Source organism: Agelaius tricolor, unplaced genomic scaffold (assembly GCF_023055355.1).
Source record: "Agelaius tricolor isolate 1412-34295 unplaced genomic scaffold, bAgeTri1.0.p SCAF_52, whole genome shotgun sequence".
NCBI lineage: Eukaryota > Metazoa > Chordata > Aves > Passeriformes > Icteridae > Agelaius > Agelaius tricolor.
The window spans coordinates 2230052-2248072 of record NW_027269312.1 but is presented as its reverse complement, the minus strand read 5'-3'; the positions used below and the strand labels follow the sequence as shown (position 1 = coordinate 2248072).

Here is an 18021-nt window from a genome sequence, read left to right as displayed (position 1 = left end):
TGTCCCCAGCCATGTGCACTGGCTGTCACTCGCTGCCGGGGGTGGCTGTCCCCTGGCTGGTGGCTCTTTGGATAAAGGGGAAGGAAGCCAATCAGGCCTCGCCCTCATGTGTAGGTGGCCCTTGGTGGGGGCAGGGTGGCCACAAGCAGGGGACAGGCTGTGGGCAGGGTGGGACAGGATGGGGACAAAACTGGGTGAGGCAAGATGCAATATGGGGTTCCCAGTAGTGCGGGGCTCAGAGGGTTTGTGGTGACAGGGATGGGTGTCCAGGAGAATGGGAGGTCCCAGGGATGGGGTCTGTGGGAATGAGGGTGCTGCAGAGGTGGAATCACCAGGGATGGGGGTGCCATGGGAATGGGATTGCCCAGGGCTTGGGGGACTCAGGGATGGGAGTCCCAGGGGAATGTGGGCTCCAGGGTCATGGGATGAGGATGCTGGGGGAATGGGGGCTCCCATGGGAATGGGGGTCCTGGGAGAATCAAGGTCATGGGGCAAGGAGGATTTCAGAGGATAGAATGAACAGGAGAGGGTTCCTTGGGAAGGGGGTCTTGGGTCATGGAGATCCTGGGGAATGTCAGTACAGGGATAGGGGTCCCAGGTACAGTGGGACCTAAAGAATGGGACTCCCATGGTATTATTTCCAGGGAAATGAGATTGCCAGGGAAGGGCAGGGGCTGGATGGACCCATGGTCACAGCTCCTTCTCTTGATGCCTCACATTTTGGGGTGGCCCACGACCTAACACAGCCCCACAAGGTGCCAGCAGCCGGGGTGTCACCACGGACAGATTCCAAGGGGCTCTGGGTCTGTGGAGCTGCTGCAGAAGTGAGAATTCTGTGGGTGGAAAAAGGCCTGCCTGTGGTTTGCTCAGGCCTGCAAGAAGCACAAAGCCCAAAGGGAGCCCAAGCAGTGGCTCTAGGAGGGCCTTTGATGGTTTTCAGAGCAGGGCTGGCTGGAAATTGCCCTTGCAGGGGAAGCTGCAAGGGAATGAGTCCGGAAATGCAGCAATTGATCATTTTGTCCCTTACAGCAAGGTTCTGAGAGAGCTCAAAAAACTCTGCAAATCCCACACCAATCTGCTCAACAACCTGCCTGGGTCCATCCTCCTACCTGTGTCAAGCCTGCAGCCCTTTGTAACATCCCGGGAAGAATATTTGGGTTCTGTTTTGGCTGCCAGATAAGTGGTATATGTGTGGAAATATTGAGCAGGGGGGCGGCCCTGCAGCCATGGTGGGGCTGTGGGGAGTGACCCTGTCTGGATTCCAGGTGTCCACAAAGCTGCTCCATTCCTGCCCTCCTCACCTGAGTAAAAAGCTGAGGGTTTGCAGGAATTGTGCCACAAAGCCACCAGAGGTGCTGCTGTAGGCCCGAGACCTCCCTGGGGTCAGGCGCTGCCTTCCTTCCATTCGGGATCATGGAGAGCGGTCGCGGGTGTTGCACAGGGCGTGTGCCTGGCCCAGGACACTGCTACGCTGCCAGTGGGCACTGGGATCCAACCTGCTGCCTTGGCGGCTTCTGCCCGCTGCCGGTGGTGGTGCTGGGATCGATTGGTGACCATGAGTTTGCAAAAGGAGCGATTTCCCCTCCTCCCTCCCGTCTGAGGCCGCCATGGCCCCTGAGGGGATGGAGCTGGAGCGGGGCGCCCCCTGCTGGCCGGGAGTGCTCCCTGCAGCGCCCCCTGCTGGCCGCGGTTATAACTGCCACAAAAACCAACCGCGCTGAGCAGGAGGGAAAGTTCTGGGTTTGTGTTGTTTGTTCTGTTCTGCTTTATAAATTTCTTGGTATAGAGGACTTACTCATTTTCCTACACTTTTGCCTGGAAGCTTCATCATTTCTTAAACTAAAAAAACTTTTAGAGATGGGTCTTCTTTCCATTCCAGAAACATTCCCAATTTCCTGGGTAGGTATTTCTCATTTAAATGAGTTGCCAACTCTTGGGTTCCAGCCTGGATGGGACAGACAACCCAAGAGGTGACACGGTCAGGGACTTGGCTACCTTATGCTCTGCCCTTTAAGCCAGTTGGGCCACCAAGGGCCCTCTCCCCAGCTGGCACTTCTGGTCACCCGGCCACTCAGGAGCTGGCTTTGGCAGAGCATCCCACTGTCCCCAGTGTGCTGTGGCTGACAGACTGATGGACAGGCGGGGCCCTGTCTCACCATAAGCAAGGCCTGACCCACCCCTGTACACACAGGTGTTCCAAAATGTCTCCAGACATCAAACTTATCCTGTCTCTGACACCCCGCCCTGTGCCATGGCCTGATCCCGACTGCCCTGGAAAAGGCGGAGGCTCCAGAACCCCCCATGGGTTTTGTGAAATCCTCGTGTTGGGAAAAGGGCAGAGGAGGGGTTTGGGTCAGGGGAGAAGAGAATCCAGAGCCTCCTGAAGGCCGCTGTAGCCATCAGAGCAAGGAAGGTCGAGGCCCTGCCAGGTTCCTCAAGTGGAGGAAACGTGCTGGGGGAAACATCTGGGGTTTTTTCCTTTTTGGGGGCTTTCCAAGGAAATCGTTCTTTTTTGACCATTTGGACTCTGAACCTTGTTGCTGTTGGTTTAATTCTCTCTCATTGCTGTTTCAGGAAATTGTTCTTCTTTCAGACCTTTAAGATCTTTGTGCCCCCACGGGGAGGGATTAGGACAGTTTTTAGTGGCAGCACAAACACGAGTGGGTGCCCATGGGTGGGGACCCCCAGTGCCCCCAGTTCCCCCCAGTGTCACAGCACATTCCCGTAGATGTCACCGGGTTCCCGCGGTCGCCCCTGGGGTCCCCGCAGCTCCGCGTAGGTCACCTGGGGATGCTGGAAGGTGGTGGCACGGGGGGACGCTGCGAGAGACACGGGCTGTGGGATCTGGGTGGGGTGACACTGGTGGGTGACGTGTCCCTCTGCGTGTGTCCCCCCCGTACTCACCCCCTGCCCTCTTGGTGACCACAAAGTGGGTGTACAGCACCTCTCCCTCCTCTGGGGGGGCCGGGGGATCCGGGGGGGCCCTGAGGGAATAAAGGGGATGTGGGAAGGGGAATGGGAGGTCTTGGGGGTTGGTGTAAATAGGGGATAGTGTGGTTTGAGCCCCCTACTCACCTTTCCTGGTGCTTCCTGGCAGCTGCAGACGAAAGAGGGAAGGGGTGATTGAGGAGTCCCCAGGGCCCTGAACCCTCTGAGGAATCCTGTACCTCCACGGGACCCTCAATTCCCCTCAGGACCCCCAAGAATCCCTGCAGCCCCCCAGAATTCATGAACCTCCCCTTTGGCCCCAAACAAATCACCCTCAAGAACCCAAAGCCCAGCAGGGACAGAGACCCCCGAACACCCCCAGGGCCCCTGAAAGAGCCCCCAGCATCCCTGCAGGACCCTCCAGCACCTCCCCAAACCCTACAGGACCCTCAGCCAATGTCACAGTTGTGGGTATGTGGGTCGTCACCTATGGTTCCCCAATTCTGTGGGCCTCTACAGCTCCCTGGGACCCCCGTCTCCCATTGTCACCCACCCACACGATGCTACCAGTGCCAGGTGACAGTGACAGCCATGAGGAGGACCAGGAAGGAAAGGGCCCCACCAACCCCTGCAGCCACTGCAAGAAACAGAGGGGGACACATCAGGGTTAGCCATCCCCCAGGGGTCCTGTACTCCCTGGTGACCCCACCTGTGTGACCCCACCTGTGACCCAGGGTGAGCCAGGTGTCACCTCCAGGGCCAGCTCAGGGCTGTGTGCCCGGAACACGCGGTGCCCGTCCTTTCCCAGCTGGTTGGTGGCCACGCACTGGTAGGTGCCCGAATGTCCCACTTCAACACCATTGAGCTGCAGGAGGGGACCCTGGGCCACCTTCTGGCCGTCACTCAGCCAGGTGAAGGTGACAGGGGCTGAGCCAACCTGCCCTGAGCAGTGCAGGGTCACGTTGTCACCTGCGCGCACCTGGTGTGACAGGGGACTGGGGGTGATGGTGGCATTGGCCACGGGCATAGTGGTGACACAGACAGGGCTGACATATGGCAGGGTGGGATGGGAGTGCTCTGGGTGGGCTCACCCCCAACCCGAGGGTCCCGCTCACACAGGACGGTGACATTCATGGGGTCACTCTCAGCCACGCTGTCCCCGTCACTGACCCGGCACCGGTACTGGCCGCTGTCATTGTCCCCAACATGGCGCAGCTCCAGGCGGGGGCTGGTGCCCAGTAGTGCCCCTGAGCTCTCCCGGTGCCAAGAGAAGGACAGGGGACCTGTTCCCATGGTCACTGAGCAGTTGAGCACCAGGCTGTCCCCCAGTGCCACCTGTCCCCCAGGAGGCTGCGCTGACAGGGACACCCCCGAGGGAGGGACCCCTGCAGGAGAGGGGGACACCAGGGGATAGTGAGGGACCCAGGGGGATCATGGAGGGGCAGGGGAACTCCAGTGATGGAGAGCGGGCGCAGAGATGGAGGAGGGGGGCTGTGCTTTGAAAGGAACCCTGAGGAATGCTGGGGGAGTCAGGGAGGGAACACCTGGAGAGGGAGGTGGGAACACCAGGGCAGGTACAGGGACACAGGGAGGGGATGGTGTGATCTGGGGAATGTGCGGAGAACTCAGAGAGGGGTGATGGAACACAGGGAGGGGTGAGGGGACCCAATGTGGGATGGAGGGAAACACGAGCCAGGAATGGGGGGATCGGGGGAGGGACCCGGGGCAGCAATGGCAGGACACGGAAATGGTGCCAGGGAAGGATGGGGGTACCCATGTAGGGGCTGGGGGTCCCAGGGAGGGACCCAAGAAACGATGGTGGGAGCCAGGGAGGGATCTGGGAAAGGTTGGGTAGCCCAGAGCAGGCATCAGGGAGGGCTGAGCGATGCCAGGCAGTGTGGGGGACCCAAGGAGGCTGTGGGGGCTCCCCGTGCCCATCCCCACACTCACTGCACACTGTGACGCTGAGCCAGGCGCTGCTCTTCCACATGCCCCACCCTGGGAGTGCACCTCACAGCCATAATTCCCCGAGTGGGAGACCCCCACAGCGGGCACCAGCAGCTGCGGGGACGCCTGCGGGCCCCCTACCACCTGCCCGTCCCGGTAGAACACGTGCAGGAGGGGGGCTTGGGCCTGCAGGAGGCTGGGGGTGCTGAGGCAGCTGAGAGTCAGAGGGGACCCCTCAGTGGGAGTGGGGGGACCCTCCAGCACCGGCACCGAGAAGAGCTCTGGGAAGGAGAGGGGAGGTGAGGACTGTGGCTCTGAATCTGTTGGGAAGTGTCTTTGGGATTGTCAAGATATTGGAGTTCCAGCCCTGGGGGTACTCACTGTGCACTGTCACTGTCACTGCTGCAGACCGGGACTGCCAGGACCCCACCAAGCCTGCACAGCTGTAGCGGCCGCTGTGGTGAAGTTCCAGGGGGGACAGGGACAGCTCGGTTCCCCTGAGGGACCCCCCGAGATCCTTCTCATCCTGGTAAAATCGCACCCTGCTGAGATGGTTTTCCTGCCGGCCCTGGCAGCGCAGGGCCACTGTGTCCCCCTCCAGCAGTGCCCGCGCTGGCACCTGCAGCACCAGCCAGTCTGTGGGACAGGAGGGTCACATTTTACTGATGAGACCATTCTGAGGTGGGTGCCCATAGCACCAGGGACATCTGGGTGCTCTGGAGTGCACTGGGCTGCACTGGGATGTCCCTGTGTGCAGGGCACAGGCTCTCGCCACATGAGGGGTGTGAGGCCACCCATGGAGTGGAGCCCACTCTGACCTCTCATGGGCCACCCTGATCATTAAAGATCCCCTCTCACCATCTAAGACTGTCACGGGGGGGCTGCGCCTCGTGCCGGGTCTGTCACATGTGTAGGTGCCACTCTCGGTGACAGTGAGGTGTTCAGGTCCCTCCTGCCCCCACCGCTGCCCATCCTTGTACCAGGTGGTGTCAACAGCGGTCCCCGAGCCCTGGCAGGTCAGGGTCACCCTGTCCCACAGCACCACCGGCTTCCAGGGGGGCTCCACCAGGAGCTGGGTGGTCTGGGCACCTGTGGGTGACAGGGGACACCAGCCTGCCAGGGCCAGCGTGGGGCTGGGGACAGTGGGGTGGGGCCATGGCATCCCTTGAGGACTCACCAGCGAGGCCGAGGGTCTGGGCTGGAAGGGAGAAGGGACAGGGCTGGGTGGGGGTGGCACTGCAGGGAAGGAAGCACCAGGGTACAGGGCGTGGTGGCTGTCCCCAAAAACTCTCCCTGTGGGGACAGCATTTCTTGTGGGGAAGTGTGTGTTGGTGGTCTCAAAAAGATTTGGAGAGGCAGGGGGACATGTGTGTGTCACTGCCACCCGTGCACCACATCCCTGTGACACAAACACCTTGGGAACAGGGACACCGAGGCCACCCTGGGCTGAGGCAGAACATGGGGAAACTCTGGATACCCCAGGCACGAGGACACCACGGACACAGCCCATGCTGGCACAGGTCATCCCCACCAGCTCATGATCCCATCCCCATGATCCCATCCCCATGGCCACATCCTCACCGTTCTTGTCGCTTTCTGTCCCTGCATCCCAGTTCCCTTGTCCTTATCCCCAGAGCTACCTGAGCCCAAAGGTGCCAGTCCCCACATTCCTGTCCCCACATCACCATCCCCAAATTCCTGCCCCTCTATTCCTGTCCCCAAAGCCACCCTACATCCCCAGTGCCACCAAGGTTCACTGTGGGTAACATGGACTGGCACTGCTGGCCTTGAGCACCCCAGGGGACCCCACAGCCCCCCTGTGCCCCCTCCCCTCCCCATTCCTGGGCTGTCAGGCCCGTGCCCGGGGCACTCACCCCACAGGAGCAGCGCCACCTTCCCGGCCATCCTGGTGTCCCCAGCCATGTGCACTGGCTGTCACTCGCTGCTGTGGCCACCGCTCCCCTGGCTGGCGGCTCTTCGGATGAAGGGGAAGGAAGCGAGGTCACGTCTGTCCCCATGCATAGGTGGCCCTTGGTGGGGGCAGGGTGGCCACAAGCTGGGCACAGGATGGGGATGAGGGTGGGTGGGACAAGGTGGGAGATGTGGTTTGCAGGAGTGGGGGGCTCGGTCGGTTTGGGGAGCCAGGGATGGATGTCCAGCGGAATGTGGTTCCTGAGGAGGGGGCGTCATGGGTCTGGGGGTGTCCAGGGCTGAGGGGACTCAGGGATGGGAGTCCCAGGTGAGCGTGGGCTCCAGGATTTGGGGTCATGAGATGGGGATGCTGGGGGAATGGGGGTTGTCCATGGGAATGGCGTTCCTGAGAGAATCAAGGTCATGGGGGAAGGGGGATTTCAGAGGACTGAATGAGCAGGAGAGGGTTCCTTGGGAATGGGGTGCTGGGCCATGGAGATCCTGGGGAATGTAAGTACTGGGATGGGGGTCCCAGGGATGAGGGGCCATAAGGAATGGGGATCTCATGTTTAGATTCCAGGAGGAATGGGGGTGCCAGGGATGAGGAGTTGCTGGATGGGCTCAGGAGTCTCAGCTCCTTCCCTGGGTGCCTCAGATTTTGGTGTGACCCAGAGCAAGCAAAGCCCCCCTGGGATGCTTGTTTCCTGTGCCGGCATCACATGGGGTTCCTGGGTAGCTCTGCCTCTGTGCCCTCCACTGTCCTTGACTTTTTTTGTGTTTTTATTGCTTTTTTTTCCTTATTTTCCTCACTTTTGTGCCAGGTCCACTCTGCCCCCATTCCTGGCTCAGCAATCCCGGGGAGCACCTGAGCAGGGAATGGGTTGGGGGGAGCCAGGGAAGGGGGAAAATGGGGAGCAGGGGATGCAGGGAAGGGTGGGAAGGCTGTGGGGGATGGAAGTGTTGGGCTGTGCCCCCTCAATACTTTCACTTTCTTTTTCCTGGACAAGAAGGAAGAGGGCGTTTGTGCTGAGAGTCAGATGGGAAAAGGGGGGGGGGGGTTCTGTCCTGGGGGGCACATCCAGAGGCTCCTGTCCTGAGGGGATCCTGTCCCAGCGGGTGACACATCCTGGCATGGGGGGTCCTGTCCCAGGTGTGGCAGTTCCGGAAATGTCTCTGCACATTCCTGGCCGGGTGCCTGTCCCAGGGGTGGCACATCCTGGGGACCCCTGTCAATGCAAGGCTGGGGCCCAGCCATGGCCCAGCCCCACTGCACAGGGATGGCCATTGCCCAGCCCTGCTCTGCCCAGCCCCAGGTGGCAGCCAGGACATGAGGATCTCCCCTCCCCCTTGGCTTTGATTCTGGCAGCTTTAGAGCTGCTGCAGAGGTGAGAATTCTGTGGGGGAAAAAGGCCCTGCCTGTGGTTTTGTCAGCCCTGCAAGAAGCACAAAGCCCAAAGGGAGCCCAGGCAGTGGCTCTGGGAGGGCCTTTGATGGTTTTCAGAGCAGGGCTGGCTGGAAACTGCCCCTGCAGGGGTAGCTGAGAGGGAACCAGTCCGGAAATGCAGCAATTGATCATTTTGTCCCACTCAGCAAGGGACTGAGAGAGCCCCAGAACTACTGCAAAGACAACAACAATCTGCTCAACAAACTGAAGTGGGCCTTCATTCTTGAACAAAACCTGTGGCCTTCTGAAACCTCATGGAAAGAATGTTTGGCCTCAGGCTGTGGTCATCAGATAAGAGAGAAAAGTGTGGAAATATCGAGCAGGAGCTCTGGCCGTTGTGGGGAGTGACCCTGTCTGGATTCCAGGTGGCCCCAAAGCTGATCCATCCCTGCCCTCCTCACGTTAGTGAAAGGCTGGGGGTTTGCAGGAACTGTGGTGTAAAGCCACCAGAGGTGCTACTGTGGACCCGAGACCTGCCTGGGGTCAGGTGCTGCCTTCCTTCCATTCGGGATCATGGAGAGCAGTCGCAGGTGTTGTGCAGGGCGTGTGCCTGGCCCCAGGACACTGCTACGCTGCCAGTGGGCACTGGGATCCAACCTGCTGCCTTGGCGGCTTCTGCCCGCTGCCGGTGGTGGTGCCGGGACCGATTGGTGGCCATGAGTTTGCAAAAGGAGCGATTTCCCTCCTCCCTCCCGCCCGAGGCCGCCATGGCCCCTGAGGGGATGGAGCTGGAGCGGGGCGCCCCCTGCTGGCCGGGAGTGCTCCCTGCAGCGCCCCCTGCTGGCCGCGGTTATAACTGCCACAAAAACCAACAGCGCTGAGCGGGAGGGAAAGTTCTGGGTTTGTGTTGTTTGCTCTGTTCTGCTTTATAAATTTCCCAGTAAAGAGCTGCTATTCCTTTTCCTACACTTTTGCCTGGAAGCCCTATCATTTTTGAAATTAAAAAGATTTTTAGACATGGGTCTTCTTTCCATTCCAGGAACATTCTCACTTTCCTTGGTAGATATTTCTCATTTAAACGAGTTGCCAGCTGCTGGCTTCCAGCATGGATGGGACAGACAACCCAAGAGAAGAAACGGTCAGGGACTTGGCCATCTCATGCTTTGTTCTTTAAGCCAGTTTGGCCACCAAGGGCCCTCTCCATAGCAGTCACTCCTGGCCACCCGGCCACTCAGGAGCTGGCTTTGGCAGAGCATCCCACTGTCCCCAGTGTGCCATGGCTGACAGACTGATGGACAGACGGGGCCCTTTCTCACCAAAAGCAAGGCCTGACCCACCCCTGCTACACACAGGTGTTCCAAAATGTCTCCAGACATCAAACTTTTCCTGTCTCCGACACCCCGCCCTGTGCCATGGCCTGATCCCGACTGCCCTGGAAAAGGGGGAGGCTTTGGAACCGCCACAGGGCCTTTGTGACATCTTCGTGTGGGGAACATGGCAGAGGAGGGTTTGGGACAGGGGAGAAGAGAATCCAGAGCCTCCTGAAGGCCACTTTGGCCATCAGAGCAAGGAAGGTCCAGGGCCCTGCAAGATTCCTGTGGTGGAAGAAACCTGCTGGGGGAAATATCTTGGGTTTGTTCCTTATTGGGGGCTTTCCCTGGAAATTGTTCCTTCTGTTATCCTTTGGACTCTGAACCTTGTTGCTGTTGCTGTTGGTTTTATTCTCTCTCATTGCTGTTTCAGGAAATTGTTCTTCTTTTGGCTCTTTTGGGATCTTTGTGCCCCCACAGGGAGAGATTGGGGCAGTTTTTAGTGGCAGCACAGACATGAGTGGGTGCCCATGGGTGGGAACCCCCAGTGCCCCCAGTTCCCCCCAGTGTCACAGCACATTCTCGTAGATGTCACCGGGTTCCCACGGTCGCCCCTGGGGTCCCTGCAGCTCCGCGTTGGTCACCTGGGGATGCTGGAGGGTGGTGGCACGGGGGGACGCTGCGAGAGACACGGGCTGTGGGATCTGGGTGGGGGTGACACTGGTGGGTGACGTGTCCCTCTACGTGTGTTCCCCCCGTACTCACCCCCTGCCCTCTTGGTGACCACGACGTGGGTGTACAGCACCTCCCCCTCCTCTGGGGGGGCTGGGGGATCCGGGGGGGGCCTGAGGGAATAAAGGGGATGTGGGGGAGAGAATGGAGAGCTGTGGGGTAGGGGTAAAAGGGGACTCATGTTGGGAGCCCTTCACCAACCTTACCTGGTGCTTCCTGGCAGCTGCAGAGGAAAGAGGGGAGATGTGACTGTGGTTTCGCAGGGCCCTGAACCCTCCCAGGATTCCTGACCCCCACGGGACGCTCAATTTACAACAGAACCCTCAAGCATCCCTGAAGCCTCCCAGAATTCAGGAACCTCCCCAGTGTCCCCAGCCAACTCAGCCAAAAGAACCCAAAGCCCAGCAGGGACAGAGACCTCCTAACTGCCCCAAGGGCCTCTGAGAGAACCCCCAGCATCCCTGAACAACCCTCCAGCACCTCCCCAAACCCTAAAGGACTCACAGACAATGCCACAATTTTGGGGCTGTGGGTGCTGCCCAATTATTGTCCAACACTGGGGGCCTCTACAGCTCCCTGGGATGCCTGTGCCCCCATTGTCACCCACCCACACGGTGCCACAAGTGCCAGGCCACAATGACACCCACGAGCAGGAGCAGGAACAAAAGGGCCCCACCAACCCCTGCGGCCACCGCAAGAAACAGAGGAGAACACATCAGGGTCACCCATCACCCCAGGGGTCCTGCACTCCCTGGTGACCCTTTGGGACCCCACCTTTGTTGCAGTGTCCCCGTGGTGTCACCTCCAGGACTAGCTCAGGGCTGAGTGCCCGGAACACACGGTGCCCGTCCTGTCCCAGCTGGTTGGTGGCCATGCACTGGTAGGTGCCCACATGTCCCACATTGATGTCCCTGAGGTCCAGGAGGGGACCTGAGCCACCTCCTGCCTGTTCTGCAGCCAGGTGAAGGTGACAGGGACTGAGCCCACCTGCACTGAGCAGTGCAGGGTCACGGGGTCACCTGCAAGCACCTGGTGTGATTGGGGACTGGGGGTGATGGTGGCATTGGCCACGGGCACTGTGGGGACAGAGACAGGGCTGGCACCAGGTGAAGTGGGATGGGGGTGCCATGGGTGCGGTCGTCTCCAGCCCGAGGGTCCTGCTCACCCAGGACAGTGACATTCAGGGGGTCACTCTTGGCCACGCTGTCCCCATCACTGACCCGGCACCGGTACTGGCCACTGTCATTGTCCCCAACGTGGCTCAGCTCCAGGCAGGGGCCGGTGCCCAGCCGTGCCCCTGAGCTCTTCCGGTGCCAGGAGAAGGACAGGGGACCTGTCCCTGTGGCCACCGTGCAGCTCAGCACCAGGCTGTCCCTGAGTGCCACCTGTCCCCTGGGGGGCTGTGCTGACAGGGACACCCCGGAGGGCAGGACCCCTGCGGGAGGGGAGGACAGCAGGTGACAGTGAGGGACCCGGGGGGGTGGTATGGGAGGGGCAGGGCGACCCCAGTGAGGGAGAGGGGACGCAGAGATTGGTGGGGCTTTGAAAGGAACCCCAAGCGACACCTGGAGGGGTGGGGGGATGACACCAGGGTGGGTATGGGGAGCCAGGGAGGGAATGATGTGACCTGGGGAATGTGTGGTGACTTCAGATAGGGATGGGGGGATGCAGGGAGGGGTGAGGGGACTCAGAGAGGGATGGGGAGACACAAGCCAGGAATGGGGGCACCTGGGGAGGGACCCGGGGCAGGGATGGCAGGACAGGGAAAAAGTGTAGGGGTAGGATGGGGGTAGCCCTCTAGAGGTGGGGGACCCTGAGAGGGACATGAGAAGGAAGCAGGGGAGCAAGGGTAGGATCTGGGAAAGGTTGGGGCCACAGGGCAGGTGTCTGGAAGGACTGGGCATCCCCTGAAGGCCTGGGAGAGCTGAGGAGGCTGTGGGGGCTCCCCGTGCCCATCCCCACACTCACTGCGCACCGTGACGCGGAGCCGGGCGCTGATCCTTTGCACAGCACCCCCCTCGGAGCGCAGCTGGCAGCTGTAATCCCGCGAGTGGGAGACCCCCACGGTGGGCACCAGCAGCTGCAGGGACCCTGCAGGCCCCCCACCACCTGCCCGTCCTGGTAGAACACGTGCAGGAGGGGGGGTTCGGGCCGCAGGGGGCTGGGGGTGCTGAGGCAGCTGAGAGTCAGGGGGGACCCTCCAGCACTGGCACTGAGAAAAGCTCTGGGAAGGAGAGGGGAGGGGGATTTGTGAGCCCGAGTCCCTGGGGAGGGGCTGTGGGGGTGTCAGGGTGGCAGCTGTGGGGTGCTCACCGTGCCCTGTCACTGTCACCAGTGCTGAATTTCATGACCTCCCTGACCACCAGGATTTCACCAGACCCTGCATCTGTAGCGACCGCTGTGGTGCAGCTGCAGAGGGGACAGGGACAGCTCGGTGCCATCATGGAGCCCCCCCGGACGCTTCTCCTCACGGTAGAAGGACACCGAGGTGACCGTGCAGTTCCACCAGCCCTGGCAGTGCAGTGTCACCGTGTCCCCTCCAGCAGCGCCTGTGCCGGCACCTGCAGCACCAGCGGGCCTGGGGGACAGAGGGGTCCTGTCACACCCAATAGCACCGGGACCCCATCTGGGTTACACCCAGTGCACCAGGGGTCCCCAGTTCCCACATGGTTTCCCCGACACTAGGATACTCTGGGATGTCCCCATAGCAGGGCACAGGCTCTGGTTACACCAGGAGGTGAACCATGGAGTGGAGCCCACTGAGAGCCCTGGGGGTCCCCTGGGTGCCAGGCTGGGGATACCCAAACCCCCCTCACTGTCTGAGACAGTCACGGGGGACTGAGACTGATGCCAGGTCTGTCACATGTGTAGGTGCCACTCATGGTGACACTGAGGCGGTCACGTCCCTCCTGCCCCCAGCGCTGCCCATCCTTGTACCAGGTGGTGGCACCGGTGGTCCCCGAGCCCTGGCAGGTCAGGATCACCTGGTCCCACAGCACTGCTGGCCTCCAGGGGGGCTCCACCAGGAGCTGAGTGGTCTGGGCACCTGCAGGTGACAGGGGACACCAGCCTGCCAGGGCCAGTGTGGGGCTGGGGACAGTGGGGTGGGGCCATGGCATCCTCCGAGGACTCATCAGCGAGGCCGAGGGTCTGGACTGGAAGGGAGAAGGGACAGGGCTGGGTGGGGGTCATGTGGACAATGTGGACACCCCATGTTTGCACACGTCACCTCCACCAGCCCTACAGCACCTGTCCCCACAGCCATAAATCCATGGCCCTGTGCCCATCATCCCATTCCAATGGCACCTGTTCTCCCGGCCCATCCCCATGCAATGTGGCCCTTGTCCCTGTCCCTGCATCCCTGTTCCCCTGTCCCTGTCCCCACAGCTACCCAAGCCCCAAGGCTCCTTCTGCCACATCCTTGTTCCCACAACTCCATTCCCCTCTTCCTGTCCCCACATCCCAGTTCCCCTGTTGCTGTCCCTAAAGCCACCCCAAACCACTGGTCACACTGGGCTTCATGCCCTGCTCTGGCTCTGCTGGCATTGGGGACCTCAGGGGACCCCACAGCCCCCCTATGCCCCCTTCCCTCCCTATCCCTGGGGTGTCAGGCCTGTGCCAGGGGCACTCAGCCAACAGGAGCAGCGCCACCTTCCCGGCATCCCGGTGTCCCCAGCCATGTGCACTGGCTCTCACTCGCTGCTGTGGCCACCGCTCCCCTGGCTGGCGGCACTTGGGATGAAGGGGAAGGAAGCGAGGTCACGTCTGTCCCCATGTGGCCCTTGGTGGGGGCAGGGTGGGGACGCTGTGGGACATGGGAGGCAGGGTGGGACATGGTGGGGACATGGTGTTGCCAGAATCTGGGGTCTAAGGCTGTGTAGGGAGCCAGGGATGGGTGTCCAGGGGAATGGGGTGCCCAGGGATGGGGTCCCGGGGAAATGGGGGTCCCAAAGGTTGGGTGGACTCAGACTTGGGAATGAGGGTCCCAGAACAACATGGCCTCCAGGGATTTGTGATCATGGGATGGGAGCCATGGCATGGGGGTGCCAGGGGCAAGGGGGTCCGCGTGAGAATGGGGGCCCTGGGGAAATGAAGGTCCCCAAGGGAAGGGGTGTCCCAGGGACTGGAATTACTGGGATGCGGTTCCTTGGGGTTGGAGATCCTGGGGAGTTGCAGTCCACGGATGGGGGTCTCAGGGAAGGGGGGACAGAAGGAAATTGGGTCCCAAGGTTGGGGTCCCAGGGGAATGGGGGTGCCAGGGATGGGCGGTGGCTGGGGGGGCCTGGGGGTCACAGCTCCTTCCCTGGATGCTTCAGATTTTGGAGTGACCCAGGGCCCTGCAAAATCACCCCTGGGGTGCTCATTTCCTGGCCAGGCATTGCATGGGGGTCTTGGGTAGCTCAGCCTCTGTGTCCTCCCCTGCCCCTGACTTTTTCCTGTCTTTATTTCTCTTTTTTGCTTATTCTCCTTACTTTTTGCCATGTCCCCTCACCCCCGGTTCCTGGCTCAGCAATCCCGGGGAGCACCTGAGCAGGGAATGGGTTGGGGGGACCCAGGGGAGGGGGAAAATGGGGAGAAGGAGGTGCAGGGAATGGTGGGGAGGCTGGGGGGGATGGAGGTGTTGGGCTGTGCCCCCTCAATACTTTCCTTTTCCTGGACAAGAAGGAAGAGGCCGTTTGTGCTGAGAGTCAGATGGGAACGGGGGGGGGTGGTTCTGTCCTGGGAGCACATTCAGAGGCTCCTGTCCTGGGGGGATCCTGTCCCAGGGGGTGACACATCCTGGCATGGGGGGTCCTGTCCCAGGGGGTGGCAGTTCCGGAAATGTCCCTGCAAATTCCTGGCCGGGTGCCTGTCCCAGGGGTGGCACATCCTGGGGACCCCTCTCAATGCAAGGCTGGAGCCCAGCCATGGCCCAGCCCCACTGCACAGGGATGGCCATTGCCCAGCCCTGCTCTGCCCAGCCCCAGGTGGCAGCCAGCACCTGAGTGTCCCCTCTGCCCCCTTGGCTTTGATTCTGGCAGCTTTAGAGCTGCTGCAGAGGTGAGAATTCTGTGGGGGAAAAAGGCCCTGCCTGTGGTTTTGTCAGCCCTGCAAGAAGCACAAACCCAAAGGGAGCCCAAGCAGTGGCTCTGGGAGGGCCTTTGATGGTTTTCAGAGCAGGCCTGGCTGGAAACTGCCCCTGCAGGGGCAGCTTTGGAGTCCTGAAATGCAGCAATTGATCATTTTGTCCCTCTTGGCAAGGGACTGAGGGAGCCCCAGAACTACTGCAAAGACAACAACACTCAGCTCAACAAGCTGTAATAGGCCTTCATTCTTGAACAAAACCTGCGGCCTTCTGAAACCTCATGGAAAGAATGTTTGGCCTCAGGCTGTGGTGTGGAGAGCTTTGTGGATAATTGGCTAGCTGAGAAAGGCCAGTTCAATGTGATACCATTGGATAAGGATAGGGGAAACAAGCTGGGGATTATGCAACCAGTGTCCAATCACTGACAAAGGTCATGGTGACCTTCGCTGAAACAGGAAGATGGGGGAGAAAATCGCTTGCCAGAAAATGAAGATAGCCTAGGTAGAGTAGCTATAAGAATGTAAACATAGAAGCCAAATAATCATTAGAGCATAGAAGTAGGTGTGGTTGATCTAAGTGTGCTTTAACCAATAATGAGCTCAGCTTTTGCAATATGTATAAGCTTCATTAACACCAATATAAATATGTGTGAGCTATCAATAAACTTTGGGATTTGCTGTTCACGCATATTGTGTGAGGCAATTCCTCCGCCGATCACGACAAATGGTGACTCCGCGACGTGATAGCCGGTAGCCACGGTCGATCGGTGTAAGGAGTTCGGGTCCTACCACAGCCGAGGACAGCGAAAGCACCGCTGAAAAAGGGAAAGTGCCGCGCCCCGGGACCTCATCAGAGACCCCGGCCGATACATGCTGCCGGAGCCTTGAAGGGCTCCAAGAAGAGCGCTGTTATCTTTAACATGGATAAAGAAAGGCAAGCAGCATATGATTTATTTCCTAGCTTTTTATAAAAGCGTAAGGTTAAGGGTATAGATTTGCAGAAAGAGCTTCATGGGTTGTTAGCTCATGGGTATGCACAGAGACTTTTTCAAAATCCTCACACAGTGCATGAGTTGTCCGAGTAGCCTATATTTGGGGATAAGTTGTGGCAAGCAGTCATAGATGATGATAAAACTGCAAGAAAGTTGGGAAAGTTGTGGCGAGTCGTGCATGATGAATTGTTGAAATATCAGGCGGAGGAAAGATCTGCTCAGCAGGCTAGTGCAGCCCATGAAAAAAAACAGGAATTATGGAGACTGGTTTGGTTCCCCATTACCCCCTGTTACGTCCACAGTCAATCTGCCGCCGGCATCGCCTTCTGCTTTAAACAGCAGTTCCCCACCGACATCGGCGCCTGCTTTAAGCCACGCTGCCCCGCCGACATCGGCGCCTGCTTTAAGCAACACAGCCCCGCCGACATCGGCGCCTGCTTTAAGTAGCACTTCCCCGCTGACTTCGGTTCCTGCTTTACACGGCAGTCCCCTGCCGGCACCGGCACCTACTTTAAGCGGCGGCTCCCTGCCAACATTAGCTCCTGCTCTAAACAGCAGCTCCCCGCCTCTATCAGCTCCTGCTTCAGGCAGCAGCTTCCCCCCCGCATGTACTCCAGCAATGCCGTCCGCACCGCCTGCCCCGGTGTCAAACCCTACACCTCCTCCGCCTAGTAATGCGCCCACCCCCGGGTCAGAGAGTGACCTAGCAAGGGCCATTGCACAGCAGCGAAGGGAGGCATGGGCGGTGGTAGTGAAAGAATTCATGGACACGGGGGATGATGGAGCGATATCAGCTGCTGTGGAAATTGCCTGTCCAGTGGTTTATTCTCCCCTGGCAGGGGGAGGGTTTCAAGCTACAATAACTGCTTTGGATTGGAAATTGTTATCACAGTTACGATCCACGGTTAGTCAATTTGGAGTAACCAGTGAACCCACAAAACAAATGCTGGATTACATCTGGGGCACTCAGGTTTTGCTGCCGGCAGATTGCAGGGCGTTAGTACGGCTCATCTTTACTCAGCATCAACAGCTTCTGTTCAATGCCCATTGGCACGCGATCTGTCAGCAATGTGTCGCAATAGTACGGCAGCCAGGCAACCCGTTATATGGGGTAACCCTGGAGGAATTAATGGGGTTCGGGCCTTTTCTTCGAACGGAAGCGCAGGCATTAATTGGTCCTGAAAAGTGCAGGGAGGCTATGCGGTTGGCACGTTTAGCTATTGACAGAATTAAGGATCCGGCAGGAATTCCTTCTTACATGGGAATAAAGCAAGATAGAGATGGGTCATTTGGAGCTTTTCTACATAGGGTAGCCAACGCTATTGAACGGGCAGGAGTCCCTGAATTCATGAAAGGGACCTTGCTAAAGCAGTGCGCCCTCCAAAACAGCAATCAGCCTACCAAGAATGTGTTAAATACCCTGGGAGCTAATTGGTCTATAGAGGAGGCTTTAGAACGGTTAGCAAATGTTCCAGTGGGATCACAAGCAATGCTAGTAAATGCTATTAAAGAGCTAGGAGTCGGGTTACAGAAACAGGCAGAGTCTTCGCAGAATCAGATGCTGGCAGCCCTCGCCCCGCTCCAGGCAGCAGCAATAAATGCTCCACGAGCTCCATCTACTGGCCGACTCAAATGCTACCGGTGTGGAGGTATGGGGCACATGCAACGGGCCTGTCCCGCAGTCAGTGTTTGGTGTCATAATTGCCGCCTGGATACCCACAACACCAGAGCCTGCAGACGCTGCTCAGGAAAC

General features: G+C 59.4%; 1 protein-coding gene across 1 annotated transcript; it reads right to left on the bottom strand.

Moving 5' to 3' along the window:
- Positions 1-2689: 2689 nt before the first annotated feature.
- LOC139604566 (Fc receptor-like protein 5) lies at positions 2690-14694 on the bottom strand. The gene is given in 20 exon segments (XM_071455692.1): positions 2690-2819; positions 2905-2984; positions 3478-3565; positions 3652-3974; positions 4046-4313; positions 4879-4914; positions 4917-5156; positions 5257-5511; positions 5734-5964; positions 6053-6073; positions 6769-6850; positions 10059-10159; positions 10246-10325; positions 10414-10435; positions 10987-11163; positions 11378-11647; positions 12181-12330; positions 12684-12773; positions 13076-13258; positions 14685-14694. Coding segments are annotated over 20 exon segments (2817 nt in total). The 3' UTR covers positions 2690-2709.
- Positions 14695-18021: the final 3327 nt, after the last annotated feature.